The following is a 23,799-nucleotide window of genomic DNA, read 5'->3' on the forward strand; positions in this document are numbered from 1 at the left end:
GAGAAGCGAGATAGGACGGAGATTGGAGAGATCAGTCATAGGGGCCTTGGAGTTCTTGCGGATAGGCATAACCTGTGCTGCTTTCCTTTCCAGAGGAACGTGACCCTCTTGCAGGGAAAGATTGAGGAGAAACTCTATGTATGGAGATATTTAATGGGACAAGGAGGCTGCGACTTTGGCCGGAATGATATCTAGGGGTGAGCCAGATTTTACAATAAGTAACATTGTTTCAACATCTCCCGAGGTCGCAGAAGGGAAACTCTCTAATAGCTAAATGTTTGCCTGTTCAGGCAAGTTGTGAGTCAGGGTGACCAGAGGCTGGCTCCCTGATGAGACGATTTTATCGTATATAAGCTCTACTTTCTCTGAGCAATAGTGTGCGATGTCATTGCAAAGAGATTGTGAGGGGGCCTCCAAAATATCACATGCCGAGGGGTTAATAAAAGACTGGAGAATACGGTAAAGGGTTTTGGGGCGTTTCCAGCATGTGCTAATTGAGACGCGATATGCGCTTTCCTAGCGGCCTTAATGTTTTTATGGTAGTCAGAGAGAGTGGCCTTAAAACTATCTTTATCTCTCTCATCAAGGGTGCGGCGCCAGCATCTTTTGAGTTTTCTGCATAATTGTTTTTGAGTGCGAAGCTGAGGGGAAAACCAAACAGTCTGAGGGCGTTTTGAGGAGTTGGAAAAAGATTTCAGTGGCGCGTGCTGGTCTATGGTGCAGGTGATTGCAGAGTTGTATTTGGCAAGAGTGTCCTCTATATTGACAGGTGCATTGCCCCAGGGTGCAAGGAAGGTGGCCTGGAAGCGTTCTGGGGTGATTTTCTTCTATTGTCTATGGGCGGAGTAGGCGACAGGGGTGGGACCGTTCATCTCCCTAGGGCCATGAATAAAAAATTCAATTGATGCATGATCTGATCAGGTCAGCGGCTGGGGAGGATCACACAAAATGCAAGGTGAGTTAAAAAAATTATGTCCAGTGTGTGACCTACTATGTGGGTAGCATGAACTATCCTATGATCCTGCCACATAAATAGAGAGCGCAATTATCATTCCTGTTCCCTTCGGACACAAATGTAGTACAATTCCTTTCTACACATATGGCACACTGTGCCCTACGACACAGATGTTTCCTCCTTACACAGAAACTACCATGTCCGCATATAAAAACACTCAATGCACTGCAATGTAAACTGCTGTATACGGAGGCGTTGCCAACTAACATGGCCGGATAGATTCGTTTTTCGGCGCTCCCGCTGACGGCAATTCGCCATAATCTTGAGGTGTAGTCAAGACACGACCCCACCAACAGTGCCAGAATAATTAGCAGCCTTTCCCAGCGGTGTGTGACGAAAGAGCCGAGGGCCCAGCCGGCAAACGAGCTCCTGGAGGTTAAGGCCCTGAAGACCCCCGCAGACATCTTGGATATATACGGTAGACCGCCTGCAGGTCCCTGCAGGTCCCTGCGAGGGAGAGACGATCCGGTGAGCCACTCCAGAGGGTGACCAGATGGAATTAAGGGGTCCGGCTGACGAATGATTGGGGGTCGGGACCAGGAGAGATCGCTGGTCCGGGCTCCCTGGAGGCGGAGGGTTTCTATCCTCCAAGCAGAGAGCAGTGGCGGCACAAACTGCTGACAGAGGGGACGGCCGGGAGATGTACAGCTGCTTCGGAACAGTACAGGGGCTTGGTGGCTGTCGCTCCCAGAGGAACGAGTGAATCCAGGCCCCTGGCACAGGGAAGCAGGGTTGAGTCATAAAGAGCGGATCATGGTGGACGGCCAAAGGACGGTACCACAGTAATAGTCCCAGGTACAGAAAAAGTGGATGAGCGATGAGTACCAGAGATTAGGCCCAATGACCTGGGGAAGGTGAAGAGGCAGAGAGAAAATAACATCATACTAGACGGCCCTTATCCAGAAAAGAGGAGCACACAGCGCTACTTATAAGAGACCTGGACTGCAGAAGGAAGTGAAAGGAAATAAAAGGCTACCGGAGAAGAATCTGAGGGACAGTCCCTTACGTCAGTAGGACTGGGAAACCAGACTAAAGCATGGCCCACCGACAGTGACCGCGGGTAGAGCCTAAGAGAGGACTAATAATCCCTAGAAGAAAGCGGGACACCGCGTGGCGCAGTAGCATCCAGTCAATAGGAGGCAATTAGATCACAAATGGTGAAGGATAAGAGTAACAAAGTACAGACCAATAGAATCCTAAATTATGCACAGCCATGCCCGCAATGTCCAGATACACAGCAACTAAGTGCCGACAAACAGGGGGAGACAATACAACACCCCACAGACTGGGATGCCTCTCTAGCGGGTATCCTGGTTGCGATCCAATCCATGCAGGAGGATATGGTGCATAGGATTGATGTGGTGGCGATCAATGTCAACCTGTTAAGATGCGACCTGCACAAGGTAACTGAACGAATGACCACAAATGAGCGGAAGGTGGACGCAGTAAAAAAAGAGGTCCAAGCTCATTGAGACATGGTACTTGAACTGAAAAAAAAGTTGGGCAACTAGACGAGAGAGTGGAGGATGCGGAAGGCCTATCAAGAAAAAAGAATCTACGATTTGTGGGATTTCCAGACTGGGCCAAAGGTCCTTACGCAGAGTTGTTTTTGGAGAACTGGATTGTTAATGGCCTGGCCCCCAAACACCTTTCAAAACTTTTTCATGTTGAAAGGGCGCATAGAGCATTGGTTCCCCCGCCTAGACTATGTGCACCACCACGAGCAATCATAGCCCGCTTCTTTAACTATCAGGAGAGGGGTGCTATTCTACAGGCCACCCAGAGTGTAGGACAGTGATTCTACAAGGTCCATCTTAACGCGGTCTACCCCGGCTACACACAGAGTGCAAGATCACAGGAGATCCTTAAAGGCAGTCAAGCGACGTTTACAAGACATCGGAATAAAATACAATCTCCTTTATCCAGTTAAAATTTTAGTGGACCACAGAGGGAAAGCCATGTTTTTCTTTTCGAAGGAGGTGAGTAAATGGTTGGATGAAACTAGACAGTCTGACTGCTGCTTGGTGCCCCCCACAGGGTCCTCTAGATTGGCCCAAAGTGCGACCACGAATAAAAGCCGGAATCATCCGAATCAGGGGAGGCAACGTGCAGATAGTGATAGTCCAGGACGAATTCAGGTACTGCCCAAAGGCACTTTACAACTGGTGGAAGAGGTATCTGAATGAGAGGAGGGAACCCAAGACATTCTTCCTGACTCTAACAAGCCAAAGAACGCACTACGCTGCAATGGCAATAAAGAACATTCTGCTGGGAAAAGGATAAGTGTAAAACTGTAAAGTATACAAGCTACTGATGGGGGGTTAGGGTGGGAACTATGGTATTAAACAATTCACTGTCTGCGGGGGGCCTCGCCCTCCCTCCTAAGAGGCAGAGACATAAGAAGAGAACTGGAGGCCTTAGCCTCGCACTTTTCTGTCTGCTCAACCACTTGCATGGCATTAAAAAGGAAGTATGGGATACTAATCACCGACTTAACCTACAAAACAAACGCAACAAAATGAAGAGTATGGTGCACTGGATACTGATGTGGTTCAGGTTATGGGTTTGTTGGGGAATGGGCTGGCAACGGACAGTTCTAACTTTCCATTTAGAGGAGGGGATTGGACCTGCACTGCTGCCCAAGGGGTGGGGCCAAAGGGAGTTTCTAACGTTAACTGTATTGAATAATGGGGGTAGGGTGGAACATAATGTCTATGGATGTTGCTGATAAATGGTGTCTTGGGTTGATTGGGACGAAGGATGGGGGACAGAAGATGAAAGGGGAGGTTGAACTACACCACATGCAATTTGGCGGATATGGCATCTACCATAATGAAAATGCTCATTTGGAATGTTCGGGGGGTGGGTACTCGTAGGCGAGTATTTGCTAACTTAATAAGATATAATCTCCATTGCCTGTCTGCAGGAGACACATTTGTGGGATAGTGCCCTTCCATGTATCAGGTGAAGATGGAGGGGCTAGCTCTACGCAACTTCCTAGTACAGATTTGCCCTGGGGAGGGTGCTTATATGGGTGGCACTGGGGTGCCCTTTCAATACTTGCACCATGCGGTTGACTCGGAGGGTAGATATGTTATATTATATGATAAGCTAGAGGGACGAGAAATATGTATAATTAACGTTTATGCTCCTAACGTGGACTGTCCCAACTTTTTCCCAAATGTTATGACGGCTGCAACTCCCTATCTAGGAGCAGCAGTATTCATGACGTGAGACGTCAATTGTGTTCTTGAAGGTATGCTGGAACGCGAGCCCCCCCCGACTGAACACAAAACCGAATATGAAAGGGTCCCTGAAGGACACTATACAGGGCATACAGAGGGTGGCATCTGGAGGGTATGTTACCTGAAACCAAGGTCGTTTTCATGACCCCGGAAACGAATATTTTTAGTCAACTGGATTACTGTTTTATTTCCAAAGCTAAATCATCGGAAGTGGAAGGAATAGTCTACCTGTCTAAATATCTCTCAGACCATTCACCAGTTCACTAAGTGTTGGGGAGAAACGACCGGGACCGGCAATCCCCATGTGGAGGCTCCAAGAGAAGGCGCTGTTGGATCCTCCCTTTGCTGCTGCAGTGTCAGAGGCGATGACCCAATACTTTGAGGAAAACTGGGGGTCAGCCTCTAATAGAGCGTGTGAATGGGAGGCCATAAAGGTGGTACTCAGAGGGATGTGCATGCAGACAACTTATGGAGTTAAGCTAGACCAGGATATCCATAGGCAAGAAAGTAAGCTGAGTTAGAGGGACCCCTCTAATTTTAGAGGTCGACCTCCCCAAATCCCCACATGTCTTGGACGAGTGGTGTGCGGTGCACACAAAATTATTAGAATCTTGGCGGCGGATTGAAAATTTCACGTATTCAGCCTTCCGAGGGCGGATAGAAAAATTCACGTATTCAGCGTTCCGGCAGTGCCTGCATATGGGAGGGAGATAAATCCGGAGCTATGATCGCCCGGCTGGTGCGTAGAGAGACAGCCGGGGCGCCGATATTACAGATGCATGATACCAGCGGAAAAGTGGTACATAGCCAGAAAGCAATCTTTGAAGTACTAACGTAACATCTAGAAAATGTCTTTAAGAAACGGAGCCCTCTGCCACAGTGCATGATAAGGGAATTTCTGGCAACCATAGAGTTACCACATCAAGACCAAACCTCGACTAAAGAGGAAATATTAGCAGCTATCAGCCAACTTAAACCAGGAAAAAGTAAGGAAAGCGATGGTTTCCTGGCAAAATTTTACCAACTGTTTGCTGCATTGTTGGTGGAATGCCTCTTAGAAGTATATAATATGGTCTTATCACTGCAATCACTGCCGACTTCTATGAGAGAGGCAGTGGTAATTATGATGCCCTAGCAGGATAGGGGCCCTTGTTACCGAGAACCTGCAGACAAAGATCACTTTTAAATTTAGATGGGAAACTGCTGAGCCGGATCCTTTCGGCCAGATTTCTTCCACACATGTCCTACCTGATCCACCTGGAGCAGGCGGGCTTCATACCCAAAAGTAGTACCATGTATAATCTACGACGTCTATCACATGTACAGCACTCTTTAAGGTTTGAGGAGGATGGCTATTCTTTGGCGTTCTTTGACATAGAACAAGCCTTCGATTCGGTGGACTGGCCATATATGTAGTCTGTCCTCCAGCGGATGGGTGTGGGACAGGTCAGGTCAAAATAAGCTTTATTCGAAATCACAAAGCGAATAATAAAAGCTACAAAATACATCCATAACAAAGTTTCAAAAAGCCAGTATAAACGCAAAAAAAAAGACAAAGTGCTAAAAACTACTGTGCATAAAAACAGTAGTCGACTGCGCAATCAATTGCAATTTACTGCTTCCTACAATTAATAACGGCCAATAAAACCCGGGGCATTACTGAACATATGAATAAATTCATCAGCATTGCAGTTACATAAAAGCTTGTTGGTGCAAAAACAACAATTGATATGGACAGAATGCAGAACAATGTCATGCATTCACCCCAGTACAGACTAATTCAAGTCTCAGATAACCTCCAACTCCTTTATGTAAACGTGACAAAAAAAAGCATATATGGAAGAACACTAATCAAGAAATCAATCACTACTTGTCCCATGCTCCAGATGAAAGTAGAGGAAGTAAAGCCAGTATTACCTCTCAGTTCAGTTTATAACTTTATTCGAATGTTTAAAAAACATCATAAAAGTATACAATTTAAAACATTACATACACATGGTACTCAGAATACAGAGACAGAAATAACATTGTCACATGTTGTGGGAATTGCTACACATAAAATTACAGGAAAACCATGCTAAGTCTAGCTCTAATAGATTTCAGAATAAAAGTGGCAGTATAAAAACAGATATCTGGGCTTGAAAGTGAAAAAAGAAGCCTCAGAGCGCTATCAGTAGTACACATGTTATATTTAAGGAACATAGGCTTGAGGAAACAGATGCGTTGTGCTTTATACAGAGGACAGAGTAATAAAAAATGCATTGTACTTTGTTTTGAAGAGCCGTCACATGGACATGGGGTGACTGGATGAGATTTCATAATCGGGAAAGCAACCAAGTTATGCACTAAACCTAATCTTAGCCTTGAAAGAACAAACTGGTGGGACTGTCTGTGGATAACTTTAAGGTACATTGGGATACCCCGGCTATCATCATTCAGGGACAGGTGGAAAATATGTGTGGAATATTCTCTAGTAGCATAACTTCGCACATCCGATTTCGCCCTAAGATAGACATTTTTTAGTTCCTGTTTGTCTAGAGTGTTCAGACTGGTAGGGTCATTTCCTAGGTCCATGTCAAACAGGTCTTTAACAGTCATAACTACATATTTTAACCATGGAATACTTGAAACTTTATCCAAGAGCAAACAGTCTTTGATAATATCTTTGGTGAATGTTGTTTCCGACTTGGTAAAAATGGATTTCCATACCAACAGTGGCCTTAACCCAGTGAGGTCGGACAGGTAATCCAGATCTAGTTCCGAATGGGTTAGAACAGTAGATGCCGAGGTGGGGAGGCAAAGCAGCCGTTTAATGAACTTGTTTTCTTCAGTCTGCAGGGCCTTGGCATTGCAATGTCCCCATACCCCCGAGCCATACAATGCTATCGAAGTACATCTGTGCTTGTATATAGTCAACATATCAGCAATACGGCGGCTTCCTACTTTGGAAGCAAAGCGGAAGACGCCTAAGGATGCTTTCCCCATTCTCGCTTTGACATTTGTTTCCTCAGGGGCCCATGATCCTCTGTCGTTAAATGTGACTCCCAAATAGCAAAAATTTGTGACAGTTGCAATATGGTTTTCCTTAAAAGAAAAAGGTTTAAAAAGTTTCAACTTTTTCCCACACACCATGACAAACGTTTTAGAATTATTAATTTTGAGTTTCCTTTTCAATATAAAATCATAAAACCCATCCATCAATTTTTGTAGGCCTATAGGGGTCCTAGAGAGAAGAACTGTATCATCGGCATACAGTAATACCGGTATAGGGGTGCCTCCTACTTGGGGGGCATCAGCATGAATTTGCTTTAGTTCTTGTTCCATCGAGTTAATGAAGAGGGAAAAAAGCAACGGGGCTAATACGCAGCCCTGTCGAATGCCAGATCTTACTCTGATCTTCCGTGTGCACTCACCCTCGGACCGTAACGAATTTGGGCGGATAGGTTAGAATAAAGTGTGGCCAAGAAATAGATAATATCGGGGGGGGCTCCCATACCCAGCAGAGTTGTCCATAACAAGGCATGGTCGACCAGATCGAATGCGCTTGAAAGATCTGCAAAGCACAGAAATAGTGATCCCGGCTTGGCCTTGGTATACTTCCCTATTAAAAGGTTCAAGTTAATACACTGGTCGATCGTACCAAGGCCCTTTCTAAAGCCGTATTGGGATGGGGCAAGAATGTTATTATCTAAGGCCCAATCTTCCAAGCGTGCTAACAGGACCCTACTCAAGATTTTTAGTGAGGAATCCAAAAGGGAGATAGGGCGGTAGTTCTTGGCCTCTCCTCTATCCCCCTTTTTATAGATTGGAATGATAATGGATTCACCCCACGTGGAAGGGGTCCTGTTATCCATAGCAGCATTAAAGGCTATGGTCAATAATGGACTCCAGAGGGCTGGATCATATTTGTATAGGTCGATCGGCACCCCGTCTGGGCCGGGGGCTTTTCCCCCTTTACTATTCCTTATAGCCAAATCCACCTCATCGGTCGTTATTCTCGGGGGTTCAACTAGGGTAGTGCAAATGGTGTTATCACTGGCTAAAGACTCTCCAGTTGGATCGAAGATCCCTGAAAAGTGGGCCATCCATCCCTCTTCATTAACTTGGGCAGTGAGGACAGGGAATTCCTCTTTTTGCAGGAATGGGCTATTGATGGTATCCCAGAACAGTTTACTGTCCCGGAGGGCTGCGGCTTTACTCAAATCTTCCCAGGCTATTTCTCTAAGTTCTTGTTTCCTGGTTTCGAGCGCATTTTTATAATCAGCCCTCAGGGATTTAACCGCATCCCTGTCTCTCGGGGTGCTTGAAAGGGCAAGTTTAAGGGATTTTAGTGCCCTTGTACAAGCTTGGTTGAACCAGCCCTGTGTGGCCTGTCCGGATTTGGCCTTCTTTGAGGTGAGTGTTTGCTTGATTATGATACCCAAATTCTCAAAGTTATTTATTGATTGTGCTGCGGGGGCTTCCGTTTCCAGGCAACTGAATATCATATTTAGGCCAGCTTTCACCACCCTGCGATGTAAATTCTCTGCTTTTTCCCCACTCCACTTTATGCGGGTCCCGTTAGGTCTACATGGCGTAATGTCATCGACTACCCTACCAGAAAATACATCCCTATGGAGCTCATAATATAAGACCATGGTAAGTGCATTGTGGTCACTCAGGTCGTGATCTAAGATCTGGGTAACCGAACAATGGGGAGCTACCCGGTTGGAAATGATCAGGAAATCAATAATGGAGGTGGTCTTTCTCCCCGTGAAGGTAGGTGCCAGATTACCCTCCTTATCAGGTGCATGTTGGTGGATTGATATATCAATTTTTAACATCAAATTGTTAAGGGAAGTGCCACATGGAGAGTGTAAAAAGTGGAGTAAATTTTCCCCATTTTCCCCATCATAACCACAGGTAGTAGAATATGAGAGAGGGCAAGTTCTAATATTAAAATCTCCACCCCAAACAATATCATAAGATACAGTTGTTTTACAAAGAATAGAATCCAGAGCCGATTCAAGTTCGTCTACTACAGTGGTGCTGGAGGGGTCAAAGGTATTATTATAATGGTTAATCAACAATAGGTTTTGGTCCCTGCCTACCAGAATTTCCAAAATTTGCGAATGGGACCCCACAATATGGCTTTTTCTTACTCGTAAAGGTAGGTGTACAGAGAGTAAAATCAACAATCCCCCTTTGGCCCTCCCCATTGCAGATTCCACCGCATTACAGTTATAAGCAACAAAACCATCAAAGGCAATATCTTCCACTGACCACGTTTCCTGCAGACATAGGATATCATGAACCACAATGAGTTCCCTCCAACCCAGTGCTGAAACCTTCTGCCGCCACCCGGCAATGTTCCAGCTCATCAATGAATAACCCTTGGCCCTTTGGTCCATACCTGTATTAATATGGATAGTTGAGACAGAGGGTGTAATACAAGTCATATCTAGCGGAATCAATTCCGGTACAGTGGGGGTAGCTGGGGTAGGGGTGATGGGGGTGATTTCAGAACATTGTATGATGGGGGTTGTAACGGGTGTAATCTGGGCCAAATTAGTGGGAATAGCTTCGTTAGGGGTGGTTAAATGGACCATGGGCGGAACATCGGGTTTAGCCTGAGTGTTAGTCGGCTTCAGAGAGCGAGAGACAGGGTGTAGTCAGTCTACCCCCTCTAGGCCATCTAAGCAACCATAGCGGTTAGGATCCATGAAGGAGTGAAATTGGGGTGCGTATTGGGGTAGTCTTGGTGGTCTAGCATCATATGCTCGTTGTCTGCCCCTCCGTTCCACAACGGACCAATCCCCTCTTCTTTGTTGGTGGCGGATATTGGTTGGTGGGAAAAAATAGGAAACGGGAAGGGTCTGGATCGTTGAATCGAAGGACCTGTTAAAACCTGCACATATATGGGATACTGTGCGAGGGTCTCTAAAACTAACGGTTAGGCAGTCCCCATTGATGTTTTTAGGGGTCTTGCCTATCCAGGGGACCCTCCTTACCATAATTATCTCATTGTGCAGGTGGCCCGGGAGCGGTCTATTCCAATTGAGCCATTTTATAACTTTATTCTTCAAGGAGCTAAAGGTTTCTGATTCCCCTGTTTCTAGTGGTGGTACTCCGGCTAAGATGACAGTTAACCGGTTAGCCTCCGGTGGTAAATCAGGCCACCTGGGTCTAGGGGTATTAAATGCCTCGCTTGGTACTCCCTGGGTCCCCCCGGCCATATGGTCTGGTGGGTTAATTTGGCTTGGTTGTTGACTCGCCCCATTGTCAGTTGTTAAATTATTGGGCTGGGATTGGATAAGGGGTGGTATACAGATATTAGGTGGGGGGATATTAGGTTGATTCAAAACCGGATTGGGAGGAGCGGGAATAGCAGGGGTTATGGTAGTCGTTGGGGTGTGTTGGTTCTGAAGGTTACCAAGGGTGGCTAGGATGGCGGCAGATGTTTTCTCTACATTTGATATTCTGGAGCAAAGCCTATCCAGTTTAGCCTCTAATGGGGATATGATTGATTTAAGTAGTGCCACGGCCCATTCCATGGATATTTCTCTATTCGGGAATTGAGCATCACGGAGGGTAAATGTGGTCTGGGGTGGTGGTTCCTCCCGTACTTTAGCAGTTTTTGTAGCCCTTCCCGTTTTAACTTCTTTTTTATTGTACACTCTTTTCCGTTTCCTCACGGCACCCTCTCTTTCCCCACGGCTCTTAGACTCAGTAGTACTCACATCAGGATAAGATAAAATGGAGGCATTTTCACTTATGAATACACAGGTAGGGTCAGCAACAATATCCGTTGATATAACCGGGGTAGCTAAGTGGCTAGGGTCTTCTATGGGCGGGGATATTTTATCCGCAATAGCAGACTGATTACTATCTCTAGTGGGCGTTTTGGCGTTAGCAAGGGGTCCTATGGATGATCGTTTAAGGGAAATAAGTTCAGTAGATAAACGCTTTTCCAATATGACTATCTCCTTGTCTATTATGTTATTGGCCCTAATGAGGAATTTTTCCATACCTCCGGCGGTTGACAAGCTGCCAGTCAAGGAGGATTTAATCCTATTGTCTCTGCCGGCCATAGTCCTTAGGGATGGGGACGCACACAAGTTAGAGGGGTGGCCCGGTCCGGTCACTCCGGGTCACGAACGGCCACAAATGGTCCCGCCCTTGTCCCGGGCTTCTCCCGGTCGCTCCCGCGCGCTCCCGCGCTGCGTCGCTGGTCTAGTCAATTTGTAGGTCTGTGATAAAGGGGAGGGGTCCGCAGGGAGAGCAGCCCAGGTGCTGTTAATCTGGGCGGCAGGCGCTTCTGGGATAGGTAGTCCCAGCCCCCGCTCTCTGCTCGCAGCCCTGCAGCTCCTACGACCCACCTCTCAGGAAACAGGCAACTCCTGAGGCAACAACCAGACGATCCCAGCGATGCGGGACCCGCGGAGCGGGTTCCGCGAGAAGTTGGCTGTAAGCAATGTGGATCCCTGCACGCTCAGCCCGGCACACTCCAAAGATAACAGCAAAGCGTCCCACAGGTACAGCGAAGGCTCGGGTATTTCTAGCTGATGGGGAGGGGCCCGCAGGGAGAGCAGCCCAGGTGCTGTTAATCTGGGCGGCAGGCGCTTCTGGGATAGGTAGTCCCAGCCCCCGCTCTCTGCTCGCAGCCCTGCAGCTCCTACGACCCACCTCTCAGGAAACAGGCAACTCCTGAGGCAACAACCAGACGATCCCAGCGATGCGGGACCCGCGGAGCGGGTTCCGCGAGAAGTTGGCTGTAAGCAATGTGGATCCCTGCACGCTCAGCCCGGCACACTCCAAAGATAACAGCAAAGCGTATTACCTCTCTAAATAGGAGTCACCAAATGAGAGTGACAATGAAGTCCATGAATGGTAAGCAATGGGCAGGCTCTAAGCCCCTCCTAGTAAACATTATCTCTCGCAAGTGAGATCGTATGCGCTAGCAGCACTTGCGCTGTCACAGGCAAGACCTAAAAAGGGATATGAGAATATCTGAAAGGCATATATTTCTAATATTCAGACTTTTAGGAACTTTTTTTATCGTAGCTTGGAAGACATTTAAAATCATGATCCATATTGAGTATTCTTTTAGCTGCAGCAATACAAGTGCAGCTCGACATAGGACAAGCAAGTAGTGTGTGAAGGAAGTTGACATTATGTGAGACTCTGTTGGTGCTCCAGTTACTGCCTTTGGGGACAACCAGGGACTCCACAAAGTTTTGAAAGTAAGGCAGCAGTTTTTATAAGCCAATCACTTAACTGTACCATGCTGAAGCAAATCATACCTCTTGACGCCCATTAACACTGGTAAGTAAGACAGGACGCCCAATGCAAATACCAGCAGACTTCATACTGTTCAGCCCCAACTGCGCCAGGGAGCTTCTGTAGGACTTGGGCACCTTATCAACCTCTGCAATGACACAAAACAATAGTGATTAAACATGGTACAGACAATACAATATCTACCACGTGGGTATGATGAAGAATGCTTAATTTTGAACCTTTTTAGAGATTTTCAACATTGATAGATTTATTTTATTTCTATAGGTCTGTATGGGGTGTACACAGCCAACTGCACTAACAGCGCTTTTATAGTAAAAGACAAAGTTAAAGTTTTCCAAAAAAAAAAAGAATAAACACATATGCAAGGGACCACTAAAACCAAAGATCATACTTAACAAATATACATTAAAAAAACTGCAAACTAATAGTGGCAAAAGGGAGAGTATACAGGCGAAAGGAGAGATAAGAGAGCAGTTACCTCAAAGAATAAAATCAATAACAATTGCATGAGCAGGAACTTAAGTGCAGGAAAAATAAGGAGGGTTGTGGGAGCACTATGAGCCTGTGAATGAAGAAGACATAACAAGTAATAGAGGCCAGGCAAAATTATCTTCATGAGAAGAAATGGCAGGGGGATGATGAGAAGAAAAGGCAACAGGAAGAGGAGGCAACTATAGTAGTTAAGGAAAACATGAGGAGATACAAGAGAAATAACCTGGTTGATGCACATTCCGCTGGAGAAAAAAGGAGCGAAAACCCGGTGAAAAGACAAGGTTAAAAACAGGTGAGTGCACGCGTAAGCTAATTAAGAACCGAGGGAGGAGTACACTAAGAAAAATCTAAGTTAGAAGGCAGTGGTCAGAAAGGCAGTTAGATGGGTCCAATTTGGAAATGTCTGTGGGAAAAGGCAGTTGAAGGGATGTTGTAATATTAAAATAGCGCGTGTGGGTATTCTGTCGTTTGACGGAATGCATCCGCACCTGAACATCTGAATATTATCAACGGCATATACATGGCGGATGTCTTCACAAACTTCTCAGTCAGATACGACATCAGTCTATTCCTATACACTTCTCTCCGGCCTTTACTGTGAAAGCGATGCTTCTAGCCCCTCCCACAGTCACCAGCAGGGAAGTGTAGGACGTGGAGTTTCAACATGTGGCTTTAGAATTGTGTCGTGTGCTTGGAGTGGTATGTGAAATTCCCTCCCATTAGGTCAGCACTCTTACGTGATCTGGATCTTGTGTTAGGTGCCACAGCCTCAGAGGTAAAACGCTCTCGTGTGGTCTGAGGGGTGTGACAGGAGCTGGAGTGGTGCCTGAAATTTCCCAATTTTGTTAACGCTCTCGCACCCCTGAGTAGGCCTCAGGAAGGGGAGTTGCTGTGTCTTCTAAGTGCATATCTGTGCGCATTAGCTGATGCACAGAGGCGTAGCCTCAGGTGCAGTTATACCAGGGGGCCAAAAGTGTGAGGAACCCGTTACACCCCAATTATAGCTATATTATACTAATATATATATATTATACTACCAAAGTAGAGATTGGAGGCCCATTTTCCTTGCGTGCATTTTGGCCCATGGTGTCCTTCTTGCTCCATAATATCGCGGAGCTCCCTCGGTGGAGCGGGGACCTTTGCAGAAGTTGTTTGCACTCACCCTTGGGCACTGCTGTTGCTTGCTGCTTGCTGCTGCTGGGGCTGGGCTCCTGACGCCGTTAGTGATCCCCGACGCCATCTACCACCTCGGCCGCCGCGGGAGGAACTACGGTTCCCAGCATCCCTAGCGGCCGGACACCACCACCACCACTTCCTGTCCCGCGCACCAGGAGGTGCTCAAAATCGCGGAGCTCCCTCGGTGGAGCGGGGACCTTTGCAGAAGTTGTTTGCACTCACCCTTGGGCACTGCTGTTGCTTGCTGCTTGCTGCTGCTGGGGCTGGGCTCCTGACGCCGTTAGTGATCCCCGACGCCATCTACCACCTCGGCTGCCGCGGGAGGAACTACGGTTCCCAGCATCCCTAGCGGCCGGACACCACCACCACTTCCTGTCCCGCGCACCAGGAGGTGCTCAATATCGCGGAGCTCCCTCGGTGGAGCGGGGACCTTTGCAGAAGTTGTTTGCACTCACCCTTGGGCACTGCTGTTGCTTGCTGCTTGCTGCTGCTGGGGCTGGGCTCCTGACGCCGTTAGTGATCCCCGACGCCATCTACCACCTCGGCTGCCGCGGGAGGAACTACGGTTCCCAGCATCCCTAGCGGCCGGACACCACCACCACTTCCTGTCCCGCGCACCAGGAGGTGCTCAAAATCGCGGAGCTCCCTCGGTGGAGCGGGGACCTTTGCAGAAGTTGTTTGCACTCACCCTTGGGCACTGCTGTTGCTTGCTGCTTGCTGCTGCTGGGGCTGGGCTCCTGACGCCGTTAGTGATCCCCGACGCCATCTACCACCTCGGCTGCCGCGGGAGGAACTACGGTTCCCAGCATCCCTAGCGGCCGGACACCACCACCACTTCCTGTCCCGCGCACCAGGAGGTGCTCAATATCGCGGAGCTCCCTCGGTGGAGCGGGGACCTTTGCAGAAGTTGTTTGCACTCACCCTTGGGCACTGCTGTTGCTTGCTGCTTGCTGCTGCTGGGGCTGGGCTCCTGACGCCGTTAGTGATCCCCGACGCCATCTACCACCTCGGCTGCCGCGGGAGGAACTACGGTTCCCAGCATCCCTAGCGGCCGGACACCACCACCACTTCCTGTCCCGCGCACCAGGAGGTGCTCAAAATCGCGGAGCTCCCTCGGTGGAGCGGGGACCTTTGCAGAAGTTGTTTGCACTCACCCTTGGGCACTGCTGTTGCTTGCTGCTTGCTGCTGCTGGGGCTGGGCTCCTGACGCCGTTAGTGATCCCCGACGCCATCTACCACCTCGGCTGCCGCGGGAGGAACTACGGTTCCCAGCATCCCTAGCGGCCGGACACCACCACCACTTCCTGTCCCGCGCACCAGGAGGTGCTCAATATCGCGGAGCTCCCTCGGTGGAGCGGGGACCTTTGCAGAAGTTGTTTGCACTCACCCTTGGGCACTGCTGTTGCTTGCTGCTTGCTGCTGCTGGGGCTGGGCTCCTGACGCCGTTAGTGATCCTCGACGCCATCTACCACCTCGGCTGCCGCGGGAGGAACTACGGTTCCCAGCATCCCTAGCGGCCGGACACCACCACCACTTCCTGTCCCGCGCACCAGGAGGTGCTCAAAATCGCGGAGCTCCCTCCGCGTCGCGGACGCGCGCGGACGGCGTCGGGCGGAGCCCGGGCAGAGGGCGGGCCGTCTGTGGCCGTCCGGGGCAGGAGGAGGCAGGGCAGGGCCACCCCACTTTCATCCACCGTACCGGTTTCAACTTGTGGCGCTTCACTGTGGTGCCGCAACTCAGCATGTCAACTCGCTCCGGTAAGGCCTTGAGGGGTGGCGGGGAAAGTGCCCCCGGGGGCACTATGTTCGGCTCTATGGATAAATTCCTGACTAGGGTGGCGGCTGTCATCGACAACGAACTTGCCATATCTGAACGGCGTCTTTCTTTTGACTTTCCTCCTTCTAAAAGCCCTTCTCCAGCAATAGTGTTGTCCCCACAAAATTCTATTTCCCCTGCACCCTTGCCTGGGGATCTACCTGGGGATTCTTATATTGCACATTAGAGGGTGGTATAGAAGGGGTAGAAAGCTCACTGACCGGTAACCACGGTACTAGCTCCTGTGCCGTGCCTATAGATCCATGTACTGAGTTTTCCTTAGTAGGCCCCCCTGGCATTCAGTCCCAACACTGCCCCGAGGTTTCTGCTCTTGTCCCACAACCTCCGCCTAAAACTCGACCTAACCAGGAGCCTAACAAAAGGAAGGGGAAGAGGGCAATTTATACTCGAAAGGGCTGTCCATCCAAGAGTACTAACCATCCCAGGTACCCGCCCCAGAGGGGTTCTTCCCCCCTGGGTGCCGCAGGACCTGTATCTTCAGGGACATCTATCTGTGCTCCAACTGCTATTGATACAGTACTACCTTCCCTGCTGGCCCCACCAACGCCTGACCAGGCCAACGTGGGTCCCTCCTTGGAGTCGATCGAGAAGCTGGTCAAGTCTCTTGTGTTGCCACTTGTAGACCAGGTCAAGAGGTTGGGGGACAGGCTTGACTGCTTTGAGCAGGTTACCAGGGACAATTTTTTTGCCCTGAAAACCCTGCTCAAGCTCCAGCCAAAGCTCAGCGAGGATAGGACAGATAGGTTAGATAAGACTAATGGGATAGAGGTTCCAGTGAGACCCCCCTCGGGAGATCAGCTGACGCAGCCGCCCAAGCAACCAGCCTCTGGGAATTCTATCTTGGCTGCTCCTAAGGTTGGTCCTAGGCAGTTAAAGCCGAATGCTTCCACTCATGCTGCTCAAGTGCATGCTACCCCTCCCCCAGTAGTAACAACCCTGGTGTCTACCCAGGGCCCAAGGCAACATCAGAAGGGAGGGACGGGCCCTACTTCGCAACCTGGGGCCGTTTTATCTGCTACAACTGGCGGTGTAGCATCAACTCCTAAGGTTGCATCTATCCCCGTTCCACCTATAAACCGTTCCCCTTTAGGTCCTCCTCAGAATAGTAGACGAAAGTGCCCCCCAGTTAACCTCCCCCCTGAGTGTCACCCGTACGTTGTTATCCTTACCAAAGTCCCCCCTATTGGGAGTACCCAGCGGGAAAACCATCAGGCACTCAAGAATAAGGTCATCCACTGGCTGAAAGCCAACAGGCCCTTGCCTGCGGGAGTGGATGGTATTATTCTTGGTGTACGCAGGGTGGGATGGATTGGAAACGGGAAAAAATCGCTTGAAGGGGATTGTGTGGTGGTAAACTTCCAAGATGCTAGGGTCGCCCAGCTAATATGCTCTCAAGGTCAACCCACGGTTGGAACGGGTATCGACATAGTCGACTTGACATTCTTCTACCCACGGTCTATTATGACCACTCCCACCTTTCACCTTGGACAACCCACCTATATCAGCAGTCCTGGGGGCCAATTCTCTGTGGAGAACACTGTCCACGGCCTTTCGACCCCGGGAGTTTTTCCCCAGCAGCTATGCCTAGCTCCAGTGATACCAAACTGGGGACCCTGGAGCTGTTGACTCAGTTATGTTCCCGGGGAGGTCGCTGTGGCTCCAAGCCTTGTTGCTGAGTCAACACCTTACCTCAAATCCAATGGCTCCTCCTCCTCATCGCAAATTCAGACTACGGCCGAGCTTGTAGAGGAGAAGGGGGAGACTGGGGCATCCTATAATCTTCTGGCTAGTCCCCCTGGTGTGGGTCCTGTGGTCTTATCACCTCCTGTCGAGGATTGTAGTATTGCGGCTGTAACGGACCCCCAGATTAGGGTTTTCAGCTGGAATGTGGCGGGACTCGAGAGGAAGCTGGCGCTGCCGGACTGGAACGAGCGTGTGGAGCAATACTCCATATGCCTGTTCCAGGAAACCTGGAGTCGGGTGCCCCTACACAAGGCGGGCTATTCCACCCACTTTTCGCCGGCAGTAGAAAGTGCAACTGGCAGGGGCCGCCCTTCCGGTGGCCTGTTAATCTGGGTAGCCACTGAACTCAACTGTAGGGTGGAGGAGAGGGACACTAATTGCCCTGATCTCCTAAATATTTTGCTGAGAAATTCCCAGGGCAGAGTTATTCTAAACATTTTTAACATCTACGCCCGTGGCACTAAGGGGGGAAGAGAATCCCCAGTAATAGCTTGTCTGGAAGCCCAACTCCGCTCATCTCCCCACAGGTCCTGTACCTTGCTGGCAGGTGACCTGAACTGCACTTTCGAGCCCCTGGACCTGGATATCCTAGCAGACCAAGAGGAACTTGATAATGGGTGGGGGATTCCGCCCCTCGAGCTTAGTCCTATTAAAAAGTGGACTGAAGTGGCCCTCCAGATCAACTCACTAGTTATGGAGTTTGGTCTTAGAGCTGCCAACGGCAGGACTAGGTCCGACAAAGTAGGGGCGCACACCTACAACAGGCCAGGGCATATGTCACGGATTGATTATTTTCTCCTTGACATACACCTGTGGAGCCTGGTGGAGGACATGGTAATTGTACCTTCTGTAGAGAGTGACCACAATCTCCTGTCCCTCACCCTGTCCCACAGGTGTTTCAATAGCACCGTGAGTAGATCTCCTTGCAACCCCGCCCCGGACCCGTCAGTGGTTACAAACTGTGGTCGAAGGTTAAAGTGGGCAAAGCTAGCTCTTTCGGAGGAGAAAACTTCTGTGATTAGGCAGCTTCTGGTTTCAGCCCTAGCCAATCTTGATTGTCAAGAGGAAGGGCTGATGGAGGTGGCACCCAGGTTCTGTGTCATAATTCAGGCCATTGGCGACCTCTTTTTAGTTCCAGCTCACCCGAGTGGAAGGAAACCAAGCTTACGATCGGGTCAGGGCTGGTACAATCAGAAGTGTAGGGAGGCGAAGTCACTTCTCATCGAGGCAGTCAAGTCCAAATTACCGTCTAGGACTAGGGAGGCCAGGAGATACTATGCACTCTGCCAGAAAAATGCAAGGATGGAGTGGGAGGTTAATTTCTGGCAGGACCTCCTGGCTGCCAGTCGTGGGAAAGATGCCAAAGGTTTTTGGGACATGGTGGGCAAAAGGAATCGTCCTGACGACTCCTGGAGGACGTGTACCATCAATGCCCAGACTTGGTTCTCCCATTTCCAAAATCTCTATTCTGCTGTCGAAGGCCCACTTAATGATTCCTTTAAACTCCCACCCTTTACTCTAGTTCGTGACCTGGAACTGTTTTCTCCCTTGGATGTAACAAAGCAGATCAAAACCTTGGTCCCTTTGAAAGCAGCTGGTCCGGATGGCCTACCGGGGGATATCCTCCGTGCTTACCCGGAAGAATGGGGGGTATTAATCTCTGCACTCCTCAACGCAATCATGGGGGGAGGCCCTGTGCCTGACTCCTGGAGAGGTGCGGAGGTGGTCCCCATTTTCAAAAAGGGCAGTCGGGACTTACCCGGGAACTATAGGCCTATAAGCCTAATAGACTCAAGCCAGAAATTGGCTGGGAAAACCATCTTGGGGAGAATTACTCAATGGGTGGACGACAACCACATTCTGTCCGACATGCAGGCTGGGTTCCGTTCGGGTACAGGAACTATTGAACAGGTCTTTAGGCTTTTGTTATTACACTGGAAGGTGGTGGTACTGGGCAAAGGCAGTCTTTACTTGGCCTTTATTGACCTTAAGACTGCCTTTGACCTGGTACCAAGGGAGGAACTTTGGAGGGTGCTTCACGGTTTAGGGATGCCCCCATATTTACTAAACCTCCTTATTAATCTGCACACCAACACCTATGCCCAGGTTAGATGGGGGCTGAATGGGGAAAAGACCGATAAGATCAGGGTCGAGAGGGGAGTAAGACAGGGCTGTGTTTTGGCCCCTACCTTATTCTCCCTCTATATTAACGGGGTGGTAGATCATCTTCTGGGCGAACCATCAGACGCCCCCATTTTGGGAGGAGTAAAAATTCCAACTCTGTTGTTCGCCGACGACACCCTCCTCATCTCTAAAACCCCCCAAGGTCTACAGACACTGCTGAACCGCTTCCAGGACTTCTGTACCACCAAGGGCCTCGTCATCAACATAGACAAGACTAAGTACCTAGTCATGCATCCACCTCGCAAACTTGGCCGCCCTCCAATTCTGAACTCTATACCCCTAGAAAGAGTGGCAGAATTTGATTATCTGGGAATCCGACTGAATGATGCGATGAGCTGGACTGCCCACATTGATAAAATGACTTTGGCGCACAAAAGGGTGGGGGGCGCCCTTCTTAAGGAGTACAATAACTCTACAAAACATTGTGTTGCTCCTATACTTGAGATCTAGAAAGTACGTGCGGTCCCAGCGTCACTCTATGGATCGGAACTGTGGGGCTTGGGCAAAGTTGACCCATTAAGCAAGGCCGAAAACAAATTTATCAAGGATCTCCTTGCCATTCCATCGAGCAGCCCGACCATCCCAGTGCTCATGGACACTGGCTGTAAAGCCATAAGGGACCAGGCTCGGCTTCGTCCCCTTCTGCTCTGGGCACGCTTGTGGAGGGTCCCGGAGCTACAATCCTATGCCAATGGCTTGGCAGAAGTGATGCACGCTGATGGTTGGAGTAGCATCAAATGGCTGAAGGACATAAAACATCTCTTAGGGGAACTAGGTTTGGACTCTTGCTGGCATAGTCACTCCGCTCCTCCAAAGAAGATTTTAAAAAAACTTTTCTGGGAGTGGGTTTGTGTGAAGCGCTCTAGAAGTCAGCAGCACTGCAAAACCACCGCAGCTTTCCTGCTGTTCAAAGACGCTGTCTTGTACGAGCCATACATGGATATTATATCAGTTGCTATGGATAGGTCCTTGTATATCAAATTCCGGCTAGGAACCTTGCCCTTGGCCGACCTCTGCTCGAGGTGGAATAAAGCCCTGCCCACATCACGCTTCTGTGCTCTTTGCCAGGATAAACCAGAGACGGTGCCACATTTCCTTTTCGAATGCCCGGACTATGGTCGCCCCAGATCACGTTGGCTTGGTCCCATCTGCAGAGAACTGGGGACTTGTCAGCACTCCGTTGCCCTTCGGATTCTTTTAACTAATACAGCCCCTCCTATTGTTTGTGCTGTTGCCAAGTTTTTAAAATGGGCCTGGTTGATTAGACTTAGAAGACTGTCCACATCAATTTAATTCTTTTTTATCTAATTTATGCTGACCTAACGTGTTTTTAATTTTCATAATATTTGTACAGTCTTACTTATTTCGACATGCTGTTTTTATCTTTTTGTACTGCTTTTATGATATATGCATATCGAAATAAAGCAATCAATCATCAATCAATATTAAAATAGAAGTTGTAGAGCTGGAGGAAGGGAGCATGGTCAGATTGGTAAGGCGGACAATTGAGCAATGGTGCAGTGCCTAAGCGTGACCTGTGGGCTGTTTTTTTTTTTTAAAGTCCTCTGTTTCATTCCTCCCTTGCCAGGCCATCGCACTTTCTGCATTTCAGGCTATGGTGGGCGGGTAAGAGGAGTGAGTCTGAAGATCGGCCTCACGGGGGCTAGGGTTAGCCCTGGCTGTTGTGCCATTCTCACTTCAGACCCCCATGGGGACAGCCTGGCCCAGACACAGCATATTTCCCCCTCCTCCTCCCACACAGGCCAGGGTGGGCTGGGGAGGGTGGGAGTATGTAGGTGCTTCGCTGGAGCAGTGAGGTGATGTTATAGCCAGTGCTTTAAATGGAAAGAATTAAGTGCAGGTACTCATCAAATTGAGATGTGGACCAGGGGGCGGGGCTTTGGGGTGGGGCTTTGGGGGCAGGGCTATGAAATGTGAAAGGGATCCGACCCGGGGCACATATTTAATGTGATTGAGATTGAATTGGTGTGCAAATGTGCAAAATGATACTAAAGCATTTCTGGTGTATTTTTGATTATTTCATTTCCCTGATATGTACAAAAGGGTACATTTATCATTAAAGTGGACTTCTTTACTAAACCTTAATTCCCAGTGGTGTGCTACAGCATCACTGTCACCACCTTCCTCCTCGCTCTGGCTGCTGTACTCCGCTATGCCAGCAGGAAGCCTTCCCTTTGATTTTCTGAGTCAGGAGATAGGCCTGTTAGCAGGCCCTGCCCACACGCCTACCGTGCTATTGTCAGGGCTTTAAGTGGATCAGGTCTTGCCGGTGCTCAGCACCGCATTTCTAAAAAGCAGGCGCCAAAACGGGTCTCTATCGGGCTCTCCATTCATTTTTGCCCTCACCCTTGTTGGAAAAAATGATCTTAACTCTGCAGCAGGGCCAGCCTTCACTGCCTCAGATGTACATTCAAAGTGACTCGTTATACTTCTTACATAGTCTCATCATTTTAGAACTGAAGAATGTTCAATATTATATACAACGAAGCCAAAGTTGTTGCTTTTTTAATCTTATACAACTAACAGCCATTGACAAATTGAATAGTGCTGGCTTGGTGTAGGTGTAATATTACTTGTAATATGTATCCAGATTCTGGATGCAATGACAGAAGCAGTAAAATACCAGTCAGGCGACACACTGTGCTAACCACATATGTGTAGCTTAAGTGTTTTTAAGCCATGCCCTTAATTATACCGGTCACGTCCCTTTGAGAAACCCCCCAGTTATTTCATCTCACTTAAAGCCCTGCTATTGTCTCCACAGAGCGGACACAGTGTCAGTAATCACAGTGCACCTTGGGCCCCTCCCAAACGTCCTTTCAGCTCAGAAGGAATGCCTACGGGCCGCCCCTCAATTACCACGATAAAAGGAGAGAATAGCACTCGATCAGAGTGCTTCATGAAAACAAACGGACCCACTCATTGTCAGCTATGATGCGCTTCTCTTTAATGCCAATTTCAATAAGCTTTGTTTACGGCCCCATGAGTACCGGTACTCTCTTTGGACAAAGAGAAGTTCCGGTACTCAAGCGCCAGAAATTTAGAAGTGCCGGTACTCAGTACCGGTGAGTATCGGCCCATTTAAAGCACTGGTTATAGCCATAGGCCATCTGCACCTCAGCCCTTTCTCTCCCAGAGCAGCAGTAGCTGTGTGCTTTTTCTTCATTCCACCCCTGCCATGCCATCGCGCCGTGGCTTTGGTAGGCTGAGGAGGGCCTGAAGTAAGAGAAGCAGCCTCAGATTCGCTGAGGGTGAGGTGCTGTCATCTTGGTCTCAATGTCTTTCAGGTCTTCCAAGAGGGTCTATGCGTATTTCCATAGGCCTCACTGTGAGGAAACCTTTATTAGACCTTTATTAAACTTGAGAGGTTGTAGGGTCATGGGCAACTTTGGAACTGGGAAACCAGGTTCCAGCCACCGCGTCAACTCAACATCCTGTGATTCTGGACAAATAACGTATTATTTTATTTTATTTATTTATTTAACTTATAAAGCACACTGTCACCTTCCAGGCATCCTGGCGCTGACTGACTAAAAGGGCGAACAAGTATCGACGAGACGTGACAGAGCAGTAGGTAAACAGCCAGGTTTTTATCTTTCTCCTAAACGGGAGAAGTTCCGTGGTTTGTCTAATCTCAAACGGGAGCAGATTCCATAGTTTGGCAGCGGTCACCTCAAAGGTTCTGCCCCCTGCTCTAGCCTTCTTGAATCTAGGCACCTTCACCAACCTAGCCGTTGAGGATCGAAGCAGCCTGGTTGGTGTATACCAAGCAAATTTCGATTGCAGGGAAACAGGGCCAATTCCATG

The 23,799-nt window shown here is 48.9% G+C and overlaps 1 protein-coding gene across 1 annotated transcript in view; it reads right to left on the bottom strand.

Annotated features, from left to right (window-relative positions):
• Positions 1–23,799, bottom strand: part of AFG2A (AAA ATPase AFG2A) — a 1,761,034-nt gene that overhangs the window by 1,669,561 nt on the left and 67,674 nt on the right. The window contains exon 2 of the mRNA XM_078676815.1: positions 12,543–12,667. Coding sequence (XP_078532941.1) covers positions 12,543–12,667 — 125 coding nt within the window. The remainder of the gene's footprint in view (positions 1–12,542; positions 12,668–23,799) is intronic.

This window comes from Lissotriton helveticus, chromosome 2_1 (genome assembly GCF_964261635.1).
Source record: "Lissotriton helveticus chromosome 2_1, aLisHel1.1, whole genome shotgun sequence".
NCBI classification, from domain to species: Eukaryota; Metazoa; Chordata; class Amphibia; order Caudata; family Salamandridae; genus Lissotriton; species Lissotriton helveticus.